The sequence below is a fragment of the Crassostrea angulata genome, chromosome 6 (genome assembly GCF_025612915.1).
Source record: "Crassostrea angulata isolate pt1a10 chromosome 6, ASM2561291v2, whole genome shotgun sequence".
NCBI lineage: Eukaryota > Metazoa > Mollusca > Bivalvia > Ostreida > Ostreidae > Magallana > Magallana angulata.
In genome coordinates this window covers 39,594,243-39,611,110 of record NC_069116.1, presented here as the reverse complement: position 1 = coordinate 39,611,110, position 16,868 = coordinate 39,594,243, and the positions used below count along the sequence as shown (strand labels likewise).

The 16,868-nt window shown below is 33.3% G+C and overlaps 1 protein-coding gene across 2 annotated transcripts; it reads left to right on the top strand.

The window, feature by feature from the left end:
- Positions 1-6: 6 nt before the first annotated feature.
- On the top strand, positions 7-15,916 carry LOC128190739 (DNA replication ATP-dependent helicase/nuclease DNA2-like). 2 transcript variants are annotated; one of them, XM_052862893.1, is made up of 32 exons: positions 7-242; positions 368-403; positions 710-2,349; positions 2,594-2,671; positions 2,818-2,889; positions 3,045-3,206; positions 3,388-3,412; positions 4,055-4,117; positions 4,258-4,343; positions 4,732-4,851; positions 5,145-5,210; positions 6,264-6,306; positions 6,667-6,747; positions 7,316-7,433; positions 7,723-7,894; positions 10,114-10,302; positions 10,739-10,843; positions 11,023-11,166; positions 11,635-11,760; positions 11,910-11,989; positions 12,083-12,135; positions 12,258-12,306; positions 12,578-12,693; positions 12,936-13,064; positions 13,273-13,466; positions 13,640-13,726; positions 13,864-13,975; positions 14,180-14,260; positions 14,643-14,735; positions 14,857-15,048; positions 15,401-15,547; positions 15,739-15,916. In XM_052862893.1, exons 1-32 carry the CDS (start codon positions 213-215, stop codon positions 15,781-15,783), a joined length of 4,734 nt encoding a protein of 1,577 aa, XP_052718853.1. In that variant the 5' UTR covers positions 7-212; the 3' UTR covers positions 15,784-15,916. The 2 variants fall into 2 exon arrangements, with proteins under 2 accessions (XP_052718853.1, XP_052718851.1); XM_052862891.1 differs by having other exon boundaries at positions 707-2,349.
- Positions 15,917-16,868: the final 952 nt, after the last annotated feature.

The following is a 16,868-nucleotide window of genomic DNA, read 5'->3' as shown; positions in this document are numbered from 1 at the left end:
AAATGTAAACAGTTATAAAATAGTAGTTACATTTTGTTAGAAATTTTTGGCTAGAAAATTATGTTTTATAACAGTAGCAATTTGTGGTTCATGTTAACAAATTAAGAAACTTTAGAAGAACAAAAACGGTATTGTCATTATATTTGACCCACTATAATCATGAATTATATAAAACCTTGAGATCTTAGTAGAAGAACTGGAGTTTTTGCAACATGGGGAAAGTAAAAAAGACACCCATTAAGGTAATTGTCGATTTTTCTAGGTTTTTTTCTATCACTTTTGGTTTTTGCATGTAATTTTAGCTGTTAATATCTGACTGATTTAAAAAATACAGAACTCTTGTGTCATTTAAATTTATATTCCACAGGATGAAAAGCAACAGAAGATTTCAAGCTTTTTCCAGGTATGATAGTGATGTTTCACTTTTAAACTTAAAAAGTATAAGTATACAGTAGAATATTGAAAATTAATCGATGGTCAGACTGGTTTGATCACCGCATGGTGCCAGGTAGCTCAATTGGTAGAGTACTTGACTGAAGATTCAGGCGCCTGCGTTCAAATTTATGTATTAATTATTTGTCATTATTTCTCCAAACCTGTAACAATTGTGATACACATATATAAGTTATATATATAATTTTATTTTTTGAAAATGCAGGGTGTATTTTCCTTTAATTCCTAAAACTTACTGTACTATAACTTTCAGCAGGGTGGTACCAAGAATATAAAACCATCAAACAGTGAACTGTTCACGACACTTGGGACAAAGTCATCTTCAGTAGCTTCCAATTTATCTCTTAAGAAGAAGCAGTCCACAGAATCTCTTGCAACTGCTGAAAAATACAATATACTTCATAATACTTGTAATCCACCCTCTACATGTGTGAATAGTAGAATATCTGAAGCACTCGAAGGAGAACAGATAGATGACAAAGTGTCCTGTAAGGAGCCAATAGTCATTCCTGAAACACAATTATTTAAAAGCCCTGCTGGATATCAGCAAAAAGATAAAAAGTTTGACTCTCTCAGTGATTGTGAAGAAATCATTATTCCTGATACTCCAGAGGATTCCAAGGTAGAGGCCAAAGGAAAGAAAATTTTTGGGAGGAGCTTCTTAACATCTTCAGCAGCTGTTGGAAAAAAACCTGGTTTAACAAAAGCAGAAATCATTCAGAAGAAAAGACTTTCAAGAGCTCGCAAGAGTTTAGTTTCTATATCTCTGAACAGTCCTCTTAATGTGGCTGTCAAAGAAAGTGAGGGAAATTCAAAAGCAGATGTGAAAGGGGAAATGAAAGAAGAAGAAGCAGTTTTGATAGATGATTTGGAGGAACAAGGGCCAGTAGTTGATCTTGAAGCTTATTTTGATGAGGAAGCCTCCAAGGTGGAAAATGAATCATGTACCAAAACAAAAATCAAGGAATGTTCACAGGAAGAAGCTGTTGAAGAAATGGAAGAGGAAAATATTGAAAGTGATGTAGAGAATATTTGTGACTCAAGTTTAAACCCAGCAGATGCAGAGACACCTACTAAAATGTATGAATCTTCCATCAAGAGAATGTCAAAGACAGGGGAATCCCCTGATGCTAAAAGACTTCCTGCTGAGGAAGATTCCGTAAATGGTAACGATAGCCTAGCTACAGCTAATAAGGAAAGTGTTAAAAGGAATTTGAGTAGTTTTAAAGTAAATGAAAAAAGGAAGAAAATCAAACCCAAAGTATCAGCTGTAAACAATTACCAGCTAACGATGAGAGTTCATCGAAAGAATGACAGGGAAAATGTGAGTACAGTGAATGATGATGTATTGGGAGAACTGCTGGGAGAGCTGGACTCCAAGTCAAATTCAGATTCTCTGACAGTTATTGACCAAAATACCCCTTTAACAACTCTGAAGCTAAAGAGTAGAAAATCCCTCTCCAAGAGTTTGAACAAAAATCCAGTGGTAATGAAACCAGCAGAAATTTCTGAACATGAACAGAAACTATTTCAGTCCTTAGACAAAGAAGTCCATAAAGAGTTTTCTGCTCCAATGGAAGTCGGTGCTTCTGATGGAAATGAATCAAAATCGATGCCTTGTACATCACTGTCAATGAAGCTTAAGTCTTCGTTAAGTACATGTAAAACGGTACAAGGTACAGACAGAGATGTGGACATTGAGATGGTTGGAACTCCACCTGTGAATTCTGAGATATTGCCATCTGCTACACAGAACATTAAGGAGTTTGCTTCTCAGCAACCAAAGGTTCCTCCACTGGTGGAAGATATAGAAGAGTTCCACTCTCAGATGGATGACAGTCTTTGTGATGGCTTAGATGCTTTGTCACCATTTAAAGTGAATGACAAGTCTTCTGTGTAAGTTCATTGTTCACAAATTCTGAAACAGTATTTAGTAGAAAAAAATAGCTTAAGCTTACAGAGTAGCAATTGTTTTTTTTAGGGGGTGGGTAAAGGGGGTTTTTGGTGAATATTCTCAATGAAATTCTGTCATCATTTCATTTGGGGAAAAATATTAGTTTATGATATATACTGAATAATGTTTAGAATAAAATTATATGTATATGTTTTATCAAAGTTTTTCTTTATTTTCTTTATACAGAATGAAACCTGCAGATGCTGAAATTGCAGTCTGCCATAGATATGGAAGATACTCTGTTGTGAAGAAACATTATGAAAAGTAAGCTCTGTGCATTTACATGACTACATGTAAACTACAACATAACTTTTATTGGGAGTAATTGAAAATTTGATTTAGCGGTAGTTTTATGTATGTCTTTGTCTCTCTGAATCTAATTAAATGTATTCATATTTACTTTTTGGTAGCCATGAAATAACACTAGAAGTCAAGGCATTTGGATCAGAAGAAATGAAGACTTGTGTGTTGTGTGGATTTTGGTAGGTTTGGCCCTCAAAACTGTGAAGCATACACATAAATGTGCTATATTATATGTTCCTGTAATATAAAAGTCATAGCATGCACCAAATTACAAAAAAAAACCCTCTGCATATGACTTAAACTTTTGATATTGATATTTTTTATTCTGTTGCAGGTCAGACACCCACATAGAAGAAGGGGATACTGTCCACATCCTGGGAACGTTTGATGGCAGTGGACTCTGTAGGATATCTGATAAAGATGGATTTATCATCGTGAACCCTGACTTCTTGTTGTCAGGGACAACAGTGGTCTCTAGTTTATTCTGCATGAGGAAGTGAGTTTCTCTACTATTATCTCTGCATTAAAATGAATGCCATCTTAAAATTGTTGATACACATCAAATCTATTTGAAAATTGTCATAAAGTAAAATTTTAGAGAAAAAATATGTAACTTGTCTATTGTACATTTATTTTCTTTATAAGATTATTTTGATAAATTATGTCTTTTATTTCAGGTCAATCTTGAATGACAAATTTAAGGTACGCTAACACTCAACTACAGATATAGTGTGTATAGCACTCGGTTTTGCAAAAATTAGATTAAAAGATAAATTGAAAAATTTGATCAAAGTTGTACAACCCCATACATACCCCGGTACTCATAAATACAGTTACATATACAGTATTTGGTACATATTCTCAAATGAACAATTGAGACACATGTATATGTAGATGTATCAAATAGAGTTGAAGGATAGAAAATCAATTCTAAACAAATATGTTCATGTATTTGTGTCATATTTTTTTAAATTTTAATATAAGGCCCCAGGACCATAAACTAAGAATAGACTGAAGTAAAAAAAAAATTGGACACTTTTATTCACTTGAGTCTCAAATTTGAAATACTGGTAGTTACCCTATAGTATTAACAAACCCACATCATTGAGCTGTTGAAATTATCACATTAAAACTGAGTGAAGTCTACTTTCAGAATTACAGTATTATGATCTTGACCAGGCCCCGCTGTCACCAACTTTCCTGAAGTCAATATTTGGCCTCAAGTCTGAATTTTTGCACTTTTCTTTAAAGGATTTGAGTTGAGGAATGAGTAATTTGATGACTGTGGAACCAGGTCTTACAAACTTTAGTAACATGTTTAAATGATATGAAGTGTATTTTCAGGGTTGTGACAAAGGAAATATCCAGATGTTATATGGCAGCATCATCCATTCTGTATTCCAGCAGGTGCTTCTTTTTATCTTTTTATTGTAGAGGGGCATTGGGATGGGGAAGGGGCAATTTAATATCCATAAAGGATTTTTATTCTACAATGAAATTGAATTTCAAAGACAAAAAATTTGTAACTATAATTTATACATCAAAAGGTTTTAAGAAAACAGATATTTGAAGAAAACCAAATAGTCACAGAGGCAGAAAGCACAATGAAACAGAGCAAATACATACATGACATGTAAGTATGTGAGCTTACTTTTACTGTTCCTGTTAAATAATGCACAAATATGAGATCTGCACATTATTTGATCTCCTTACAAAAGATCAACAGTATATGCGTATTCAGATTTAGACCTATTTGATACTGTAAATCCATTTGCATATACCTTTTCTCTGATATTCAATCTTTGTTGTACTGAATATTCATATGAACTGGATTCCCTATGCATGGCAGTCACTTTGGTGTCAGTGTGATAAATTTACTAATTTGATAGAAAAAATATGATAAAGGAATAAATGAACGCGATCATGTATCAAAAAATTAAACATTGTGCATGAATGTGTATGTTTTATCTGTGTTATAAACCAAATGTACCAGTTCACATATTTAGAACATTTCTCCACAGGTATGGTAATGGGGTTACAGACCTGCAAGTGATGGAGGAAATCAAGAAATATGTCCCTCCCCTACAGGCCTGGCTGCAGAAACACACACAGTACACCCAGAGCATGATGGGAGGTCAAAGGTGAACTAATTCTTGAATTAAAAATGGAAATTAAATTTTTTCTGATTGTAGTATGGTTTCATTTTGGTTTTCTTCTGTGAGTGCAAATATTTGTGTTTTGATTCAATAATAGATACATTTATAATATTTTGTCTGAATCAGTTACTTTCCGGTATATACCGGGAATGAAGATTGAAACACTTCACCGCAATTATTTTTTTAAGCTTGAAATGATATACACTCACTGAAATTTATTAAATAGAAGCATCAGGATTTTTTTCTTTATTGCACAAATTTTATGACATTATTTTTAGTAAAACTGGAAGCAACATTACAATTACTGCAGTGAAAGACATTGAAGAAAATATTTGGTCTCCAAGGTAAAGTACAAGAAGAAAATTGTTCTGCTAAATAAGATTTTACATCTACAGGTAACTCTCGATAGCTCGAAGTCCATGGGACCGAGGAAAAACTTCGAGGTTTCAAGAGTTCGAGTTTTCAAGAGTTCGGAATTTTCAAGGTTGACCGACGGGTTTTAAAATTAGTCTAAACGGATGTTATGATTCAGCCATTTATTTAGTGCTAACCTTACGCACGTGCTTAAACAACGTTTTCTTTTCAGTAAAATATACAGAAATGGATGTTTTTCATTAAAACTGAATAAAACAGCTATTAAATAAATTCATAATAATTATTTATTTTATGCATCATATTAAGACCAGATTGCTCAGTACTACTGTACTGCGAGACGATCGACATGTCATAAATGTGATAACTGAGTTCCACCCATTGTTCCCACTGTACAGGTCCTTCACCAGCTGTAAGAACTTGTTCAGCAATAATCATTATAGTGACAATGATGCTGCTAAACATAATTTTTACAGTTTTATAATTTTAAAATTTTGACCATAGCTCAATATCATCGTTTCGTCTCAATTAATTTCTCATTTTCATTGCGTCTCCAAATTATCGTAAAACGGTTGGTGTTGATTATAGTTTAGGTATCGGTATGGGCAATCATCAAACAATTATCCCCTTGCAGGACCAGTGTCGCCTAAATAAACAACCCGTGACACGGGTCCCGCGTCTAACGCCTGGAGCAATTTAAATGACCAAGTAGGTGTTAATTAGGTATAGCGCTTGGAGATACAGGGCGACTTCGAGGGATCGAGAGTAAAAAACTATAGATTATGAATAACGGGACTTCAGTTTGACTTCGAGGGATCAAGGGTTTCGAGAGATCAAGAGTTCGAGAAATCAAGAGTAAATTTGCTTAGTTATATAGGGAAAAAAATCGGGACCCTAGACTCACTTCGAGCGATCAAGAACTTCGAGGGATCGAAGTTCGAGCCATCGAGAGTTACCTGTATATAATTATTTAGTTGTGTTTGCTTTGTATGATAATGAAATAATGTGAATACATTCTGTTTTAGATTTGGGGTAAAAGGCAAAATTGATTTGATAGTGGATGTCAAGGTAACCTAAGTTTTACAATACTGCGTACATTTTTGATTAAGTAAATTTGAGATTTCAACATTCTATCAAAATATTGGTTTACGCAAACTACTCGGTGTGTTGAAAATTAATTTGATTTTGCCTTGTCTAAAATTCAGCCACTGACAATTAGGGCAAAAGAGGTGAAAATAAAAATGGGGGGGGGGGGATATCCATCTATGCAGTACTAGTATATGGGAATAACAACCAAATAAGAGATGTTCACATTTGGCAATACATTGCTAAACAACAGCTTATGTTATCCAATGAAAAATATGACTGTATGTACTGTAATTGTAAAATTGTAAACAAAAAGAATGAATTGATGATTGTTGCTTTTAGCTCAACAAGAACCAAAGAGGTACAGTGCCTCTGGAACTGAAGACAGGAAGGGCTACCTTTTCCATGGAGCACAAAGGCCAGGTACAGAGATATTTGTTATATAGACTACCTAATTTGATACTGCTTATCAGTGATTGTTATTATTGTAAAATCATTTACCGGAAAATTAATTTAGCCAATTTCATGGATTATTGAAAATTGACATGAATGTACATGTCAGTTTTATTTGATTGATAGATAATTTTCTTGGTTGATTTAGAATTTGAACTTTGTGTTATGAACATCCTGCTATTATTTGGGGGAACAAATTAAATGGCACATTGTAACTCCCCCCCATCCACTGAAATCCAATCCACTTTAAAATTCACTGATCCAAAAGTACCAGTAATTGTCCATCTACATCATATAAATATATAAAACCCCATCATCCAGATTCTTTGATTGACCAACTGTACATGTACATTGTACCTTGCTTGTTTTAGAGGTAACTAATAACTCTCAGAGAAATAAGTCTCTGACTTTTAAATGTTTCTGAAAATTTTTTTAAAACATAAGTCTATTTTTCTTTTAATTAATAACCCTTTAGGAAGTAAGACTTGTTCTAATAAACAGAATCTAAGTTGGATTTTCTTCTGATTCTTGTGGACAGGTGACCTTGTACAGCATGATGAGTTCTGACAGACGACCAGATCCAGGGCAGGGCCTGCTACTGTACCTCAAGCAGCCGGAGATGAAAATGATCGAGGTGGATCACCTCAACAAACGGGGTGGGTGTACACAACAGTAGAGTCTTTTTAAAGTCAATTACTGTACTACATTCCATTATCCTCTTCATGCCCTCGAAGTTGCAAGAGGCGTTAATCAAAGTCAAAGGTCAAACCCATGCCAATTTCACTGGAGGCAAAAATGTCAATTTTATTTCAGTTTTCATTTGGGTTAGACATACTTTGTCTTATTAAAATATTTAGTTTGATTCATAGATAGAATTTTTTGGTGCAGAATTAAGTACTGTTATGGAAGGATGCATACATGTAATTTGATTTTGTGATTTTGAAGGCATCATCAACCTTAGAAATGAGATGGCTTACTACTTGAGTCAACAGATCAAGGGAGTGACCAGTGAAGATGGTCATGTGACCTACAGCCTAGGGAGACTCCCGGAGCCAATCAACAACCCCCGGGCCTGTAGCAAGTGTCCTCAGCTTCTCAACTGTGCCCTCTATCAAAAGTACGAGTTCTGTCTGGATTTGAGTCTTAGGCCATTCATTCCAAATACAATTTGTGGGCGGTTGGGAGAACCTTTGAATTGAATATTTTGTTCAGGGAGATTTTGTTGAGGATATTTCAATTTAGTTTGGAAAAGGAGAGTGCCATAAAATTATCTAGTATACCGTTATATGCCTTTTATTTGATTTTAGTCTAATCATTTGGTATTCATAAGAGTGATGAGAATTTGGTACCTCTTTATATATTTTGTTCGATACCATTACCAAAATGTTCACTTTTAATGTTTTTTAATCAATGAAGTGTTCAACTTTAAAAATGGATGAAAAATTTTTCAACAATGTTTACACTGTTCATGCAGTTTTTCATATAACTTTTCTGTTGATGCCTTCAGCAACAGAAAAAAATATAAGCCTCATTTCTCAAATCCCTTAAGGTGGCTCTATACACCACTTTTTGATGACGCAGTACGCAAAAAAGTAAATCTGGAAACATGCATTTCCGGTACTGGCTGTTTTAAACTGAGGTGAATTGTATGGGAACCGCTATTTTGAAAAATTTGTTAAATGGATGGATTTAATTTGATAATTGGAAAATTACAAGTAATGTGGTATGTGACACCTTCACGTTGTGTGGTATTATTTATAGAAATAAACAATAAAATCAAGTATAAATTTTTGAAGAGTTTCTTTAGCATCTTCGTGCGTACACCGTAGCGCAGTGGGTTAGTGGGTTCACTACAAACCAGTAGGTCATGAGTTCGATTGCCGTTGAGAACAATAATTTTTTTTAACATTCCAAAAATTTCTAAAACGTATTTTTGGGTTGAATACCATGAAGAAAAATTCTAAACAGGTGAAAATATTTCAATTATAATATACTTTAATGCACATTAATATCGACACCTAACGGGGATGAGAGGGTTGCTTTGAATTTCTCTCAGGTTGGGATACATAAATCCTATTAGCCTAGTCAATGTTCCCCTTTATTTATTTGACTTAGTTTTGCACTAAAGCGAATATATTCACCTATACAGGGCAAAGTCTATAATGAAATATGCATGTATTAATCATTCCAACATTATATTTAGGAAATTTTCTTCAACTCAGAAATAAAATGTCCCCAAGGTGTTTGGGCCTTGGGACTTAGGAATGATAACCCTTACATGAGGAGCTTTCATACCAAATAAAATTTAAAATATTTTTTGTGTTTATTTGCAATTGTTTTCATTCAATTTTTTATTTCACATTTATTAAAATACATGTTCTTATAACATCAAGCAACTTTTTCAGATGATTTGTCAACAGAGTAAGAAAATATGAAAAAATATGTTTTGGGGAAATACTAAAAAAAATTGCAATAATAACATTTTTGAATGTTAAGAAGTGTTATATTTTTTTTATGTGTCCGAAGGAAATATCCAACATATGACAAAATAATTTCTCTCAATTTGTTGATAGCTGTCTTTTTAAAATATATTTTACAAAAACACGAAAAAACATTAAAAAATTCTTTAAAAATACCTATAGTATCCCTATCGTCATTTTAATATTTGATAAGTATATGTTTTGTGGTCTTCTATTGAAAATTGGAATAAACTGTGGGTGTATAGAGCCACCTTAAAGGGACTTGGACACGATTTGAGTTCAAAAATTTTATTTTTATTTTTTATGTATTAAATGGTTTACTTGTGCATTTCAAATGATTGACCAAAATATTAAATGTTAAAGTCAAGTTACAAGCGAGATACAGAGGTAAGAATTGAAAGTAATGTAAACAAAGCTCGAGCCTTATAGTTGTTTACAAAAATGTAATGTAGAATTTTACCATTTCTTAGACAAAATGACATGTAAAAAACAATTTTAACTAATTCAATATCTTTATAGATATTATTAATATCAACAAAAGAAAGTTACATTTGATCAAAACTTACACCAATACAACACACATGTAAAAATGACAATATTCGAGCTTTGTTTACAAAACAAAGAATTATGAACTCTGTATCTTGCTTATAACTTGATATTTGAGTTTCAAATTTTGACATAGTATGATAATCTTCTATATTTATCAGTATAAACATTGAAAATGGAAAAACAAAATTGGGAAATTCTAAGTCAAATCGTGTCCAAGTCCCTTTAATATTTAGTAAATTTTTAATGTGCATATATGTTTCCATTGATAATAAGCACTTTAAAAACTGATCTATTCTGTGTTGGGTAGAAATGTAGAAAATAGAACCCTGTCAGATGGACACACCATGCAGAGGCTGGTCCCTGAGACCCTGGGGCATCTATCCCCCTCCCACATGGACTACTTCCTCCACTGGTGCCTCTTGCTGGACCTAGAGAACAAATCGGGTCAGAAGTCAGGGGGTCTAAAGGAGATCTGGTGTCTGACCGGGCCAGAGAGGTATTGACTGTGATACTGGGTTATTTTTTTTGGCTCATATATGTAGTGTTAAACTTAGTGATGCATTTGTGTAGTGCATGAGAACGGGCTTGCTATAATTGGTTGGTAGAGTGCTGGATCCGCAAGGCAGAGGAGCTGTGACATATTGTTTGAAATAAATTGAAGAAAAAAAGACTTAAATTGAATAATTTTTGCTATTTTTAATTCAGTTTTTTAGTTGTCAACATGTACTGTTCCTTTGTGATTTCAAAAAGAGGTGAGAGGATGGAAAATTTAGATTGTATTTGCAGAACCTTGTATTAAGACTTGTGGGTTTTTTTTCATGAAAAAATGGTTTAATACTTCTTTTTACAGAAAACAATTAAACAGAAGTTTAAAAGTTGATGCATGTACTTCATTTATAGAATTTATAATGGCATTTTCCCTTGTCTTTCAGAGAGAAGAAAGGTGACTGTCTGAGTCGTCTAACAGTGTTACCTCACAAAACAGAGAACATTCAGGATCAGGAATCTGTCTTTATCCACTTCCACAGAGACACGGGGTACCTCTTGTCTTGTGCAAATAGAATAGAATCAGAACAGAATAGAAAATGTTTTTTTGCTTTCCAGACCATCACAAATTTTGGCAGCACTTTTTATTGAAATATACAAAAAGCAGTATCGTAAAAGCTAAACCACCTATTCCTGAAAATACATTTATTTTCTCTTGTTTCTTTTTCAGGCCAGACTTTCCCTCTTTGAACTCTGTTGGATTACTGAAACACGACTATGTGATAGTAACTGTGGAGAATTCTGAGTTTATTGCTGTGTGTGCTGGCAGTATTACAGACATTTCAGAGGAAGAAGTTGTCTTGTTGACAGAAAGGTACTTGAATACATGTATATACGAAAACTCTGTTTGTGAGCTCTAATAATAGACCATATTTCATTTTTTTTTTTTGAAATTGCTTCAATGGAAAAAGGAAGTAGATTATATAAATCAGTTACTTTTCTATTAAGATTATACCCATGAACAAATTTTACATGCAGTGAAATCAATTTTTCTTAGTGAAACTTTTGGGTTTTTTTGTCAGTAAATGTTAACATTTCTATTAATACATTTACAAATATTTGATTACATTTTCAGCTTTCAAACTGCAAATTTTTGGTATATCATAGACTTTTTGGGAGGAAATTTTAATCATGAATAATGGAACTTTAAAAAGCGTAAAAGTACAAATATTTATGACTAATGTTTTCTTGTATCCTAGTTTCCTTTTGGCAAATCATGCTATACATTATCTGCATCAGTCAGACATGAGGATGTTTCTATGTTTGATTCTCTCCTTTTCAGAGAAAGCTTACAGAGGCTGACAAGTTTGAAGTCTCACCTCTTCCGATTGGACAGATATGACAGTTACAGTACCTCAGGCATATTTTATTCCAACTTGTCTCGGTTGCTCAATGATGAGCCTGTCAGGTATGCAAGACTTCTGTGATACCCTTATCTTTAATCACATATCCACTCCACCATTATATACATGTATACATGTATTAAGAACTTGAGACTTTTCAAAAAACCATTTATGTTCATTTTTCTGTTATACTGTACACTACTCTTTCTTTCAGCTGCAGATTGCGGGAACTGTTGATCGAGAAAAAGAAACCGGAGTTTGTTTTGAAAATGTCAAAGGGAGAAATAGAAAAAGGTATTATTTATACACAGAATTCTGAATTACATGTATAAACAAAATGTTAATAAATCATATTTCATTTTCTCTCTTCTTATTCTTTTTTTTCAGTCAAAGAGGCTTTCAAGCGATTAAACAAACCGCAAAAGACTGCTATATTAAAGGTACAGTTTGGATGAATTTTTTACTATAAACAAAACATCAAGTTGGACATAAAATCAAAATAAAGATTATAATATGTATATTGCATATAAAGTGAATTAAACAAATAAATTTATCATTGCAGGTTCTCATGAGCAAGGACTATGTTCTTATTAAAGGATACCCTGGAACAGGTATGAAAAGAAATTTAGTTGAGCTTTGTGTAGTTCATCTATAAAATTAATCAATAAATACCGGTAAGTTTAATATAAAGCTCAATCAGTTGTTTGTTATACTTTGTTTTTTACTTAACAGTAGATTTTTAAAAAAATATAAACAATATTTTGGGCATGCTGCTCTTTCCATGCTCATTTATCTTCTTTTTGCAACATCATCTATTTTCAAAGTGTTACTGATTTGTTTAGACATAATGTTACAAGGTGTGTTTGGTGGTTTGATTGACAGGTAAAACCTCCACCATCGTGGCTCTGGTCAAGGTCCTGACCTTGCTAGGTCACTCTGTGTTACTGACCAGCTATACCCACTCTGCAGTAGACAACATCCTCCTCAAACTCATCAAGGTAAGAGTTGTTGGGGGAGGGGGGGGGGGGGCAAAAGTGAGGAATGATGGTAAGAGTAGGGGAAAGGAATACCTGGAAAAACTTACACTTTATATCTTTTGGGGAATCATTATCAACCTAATGGTACAACTCCTCTACGATCATTCTAAAAATAATTTAGATTTAACAGATAGATAATATACATACAAAAAATATGGGTATATCTGTAAATTTTATTTGAAGAATTTTGTTAACTTTTGTAGGAGAAAGTGAATTTTGTCCGTCTTGGACGAACAAGTAAAATCAATTCCCAAGTGCAACCCTATGGAGCAGAGAAACTTACTCAAAACATCAGTAATGTTGCAGATCTGAGAGAATTTTACAGCTCACAGGTGTGTATTAGCAGAATATGTAGGGTTTGTAAACAAGTGTATACCTAAATAAAATGTTGTAAAATTTAGCTTCCTGCAAACTTTTAAGTTATAGGTCAAAGGTTAATGAATGTTTCATATTTTCAGGTTCAAGATATAAGAATAGTGAGATTGATTACTATTTATGAGATGCATAACATTTATAAATATACATTTATCTCTTCTGTAGAGGGTTGTGGCCACAACCGCACTAGGAATGACCCACCCTGTGTTCACACAGAGGCGGTTTGACGTCTGTATCATGGATGAGGCCTCCCAGATCCTACAGCCAGCCTCCCTGGGGCCTCTGTTTAACGCCCACAAGTTTGTTTTAGTGGGGGATCCCAAACAGCTTCCACCCGTGGTACAGAGTAAAGAAGCCAGGTTAGAATTCATGCAGAATTCTTCCCCATGGCAGAAATCGGCAATATTTGTTAAAAATACTTATTTATATGTACGATACATTTTCTCAAGCTTTGTTCTTGTTAATTTGAGATACCATTCCTTACCGGTACATGTACATTTACTAGATATAAAAATACTGTTATTTCACACAGAGGGCTTGGAATGGACGAGAGCCTCTTCCTGAGGTTAGAGAATGGACCCGCCACGTTTGAGTTGAATCTACAATACAGGATGAACAGGTACATGTATCATTTTAAGATTATTTTGTCTTTACCAAGATGAAAAATACTTTAATGAAGTTTATTTTTAAAACAGTCATATGATATTTCATTTATTGTGCAGATGTCTAATAATGTATCTGGTTTTTTTTTTTCAGGGATATCATGTATTTAAGTAACACACTCATCTATAATGGATGTCTCAAGTGTGGAAATGATAGTGTTGCCAATAAGAGATTGAAATGGGCTAAAGATGGTCAGCTGGAAAAGGTATTTGTTCATTGAAAACACACATCATTTATAGAAGATCGGAATCAAGTGGGAGGAAACTTTAGGGAATGGAGATTTTCCCCATTCAGGAAAACTGTTTTGATTTTTAGCAAGTCAGTTTGCATTGAAATTAGATACACACATTTTTTTGTCTTAAATGTACTGGTACACATTTAACATCAGTATAAAATAATCATTTGTTAGGTGTTTGAGGAGTACTCTTGGATGAGCAGTGTTCTATGTGATGATCCATATAAGGCCGCCTTATTTCTGGACACAGAAAAGGTGAACAGATTCTCTTGGATCAAGTTTTGATAACCTACATTTAAAATACTATTACTGCAATTTTTGATATGTGAAAATTTTGTACTGTGTCCTATTATTTCTAAAAAAAAATTCATGAACTCGAAAATTTGCCTCATATAAATAGCCAGTCCATAATACATGTATTAAGTATTGTAGATTTCTAATCAAATGTGAGGAATTAGTATCCGCTATTATCGCAAAAAGCACATCTCATAAATATAAAAAATCTCACATTTTTTCTGGACAGATGTAAAAAATTACAACTTTGATAAAAATTTGGCATTTGCAATTTTATATTATCACGATTTATGTACACAAAGTATAAAAAATCTACAGTAATTCTCTTTTGATAATTTTCTAGGTTCCTGCAAAAGAAGAGAGGGACAGCTCAGGTTTAATAAAAAATGTGATTGAAGCACAAATAGTGCAATGTCTGGTCAAGTCTTTCATCGAGGTAAGTTTTCATGCCATGGTGACCTACCTACATTCTTATAAAAACACATTTCATTAGAGTTATTGAAACAAGAGGATGAGATACAAGTGGTAAGGAGTTATTTTTTTATCTCTTTGATTAGATCGGTGTCACGGAGAATGATGTGGGGTTGATTGCTCCATACAGGAAGCAGGTGACTGTAATTCGTGACCTTTTGACCTGTAACCCAGGGGTTGAAGTTAACACAGTTGACCAGTACCAAGGTCGAGACAAGGACATCATCATTATATCACTGACCAGAAGTTTTACCTCAGCCAAAGATGCAGAAACAAAGGTGCATTTATGGAAAACAATGTATTTAACACATTATCTGAACTTATGAAATGTTTAAACATGTAATGTGCATGTTTCATTATTACCGGTACTTTTTTCAGAAGAAAGAGAATTGACAGCGAATGTTGTTGTTCATTAGATAATGAACAATATTTTCAGTTGAATGAATTTCAAATATTTGTTGGTATTTGTAATTATGTTATGTACCATACTTGCTTCATGATCTTCCTTAGATATCCATGTCCAATCTTGCATGTGTTTATTCACTGTAGTTGAGATTGACCATGGGTTTAGAATGGCAAGTCAAGATGTGTTTTTCTAAATTTTTTTGTTTCTTTTTTTTTAACCAACAGTCAGGAGAGCTGCTGAAGGACATTAGAAGACTGAATGTGGCTTTGACTAGAGCCAAGAAAATGCTGATTTTAGTCGGACATGTTAACTCTTTAAAGAGTTATCCTCCTTTACAGTCAGTGATTGAAATTCTGCAAGAAAAAAACTCTGTATCCTTTTATGTTATTATGTTATATGAATATTTCAGATCTAAATTAATATAAAAATCTTCGGGGAAAAAATGAAGCCTCTTGGTTTTTTTCCAGGAGGTTTGGGGGGGGGGGGGGGGGGTAATGTCTTGATGAAATATTGAGCTTTTACTGCTATATACATGTAACATGTTAACCTTGACTTCCTTCAGATTGTTGGTCTACCTCATGAAGCCCACTTGTCTTTCACCAAATGAAAAGTGCTCAGTTTAAGTGCCAAATTTCATTTTTCTGTACATTTAATAGTATAAAATAATTGATAATCTTATTTCATCGCATCAATTGTGCATTTTGAGCATGCATTTCATAAAATAAACGATTATAAATGCACTTTAATTTTTTACATTTTGAGAGAGAGAGAGAGAGAGAGAGAGAGAGAGAGACCCTTTACTTTAAACATCAGTACCTGTACTTTTTATCCACACAGTTTATATACTGCAAGCGTGCGGTCAAGTAGCTTTATATCAGCACAATCAAAGTATTATATTTAAAGCAATATGAGCTGTATTTTTTAGAATTTTATTCTGCTGCAAAAACCTGTTAGTATAATAAGTCTGCATGTAACTTAAACTCTTATGATAAATAAAATTTGAAAGAATCATTAATTTCGTCAGAAGAAAGATTTCTCTTCTAAGGAATATATATAGCAGATCAATTTTTGTACAGGACGACAATAATTCAATTTTGCTTCAATCAAGGCTTCTTTATGGCTTTTCCAATAAAAATATGGCTAACAGAACTTAAAAACCCATGATATTTTTTCAATTTAGTAGAGAATAACACTTTCGTAAAAATAAAACTCAGCATGAAAATTGCAGCTCATATTGTTTTAAACAATAAATGCTTCCTTTGGTGTTTTATTATGGGTATGAAGGTAGCTGAAAAAAATATATAACCTGTGTGAACGAGTTCTGATAATTTTTGTATTGCTATGATCGATATTTCAGGAGATTGTACTTAAACGGTACATTTTCTTAAGAAAAAATGCGCACAACATAAGGAGTTAAAAAAACGGACATGCTCCGTAAAGCATATCTTATCAAAATAATAAAGCTATATATTTTTTACGGTGAGTTTAAAACAAACAAATCTTTAGATTTTTCTTAGAAAATACACCAAGATTAAATCTGAAAAGTTTCGCTGGTATCATGTGTACAGTCCGCTCACAATTGAACTTATTTTCGAACTTTTCTAACGACCCTCGTATATAGAATATACAATGTATATAAGTTTTACATCGATATACGGTGTTTTATTTTATTCTATCAAGGCCGACTATGCG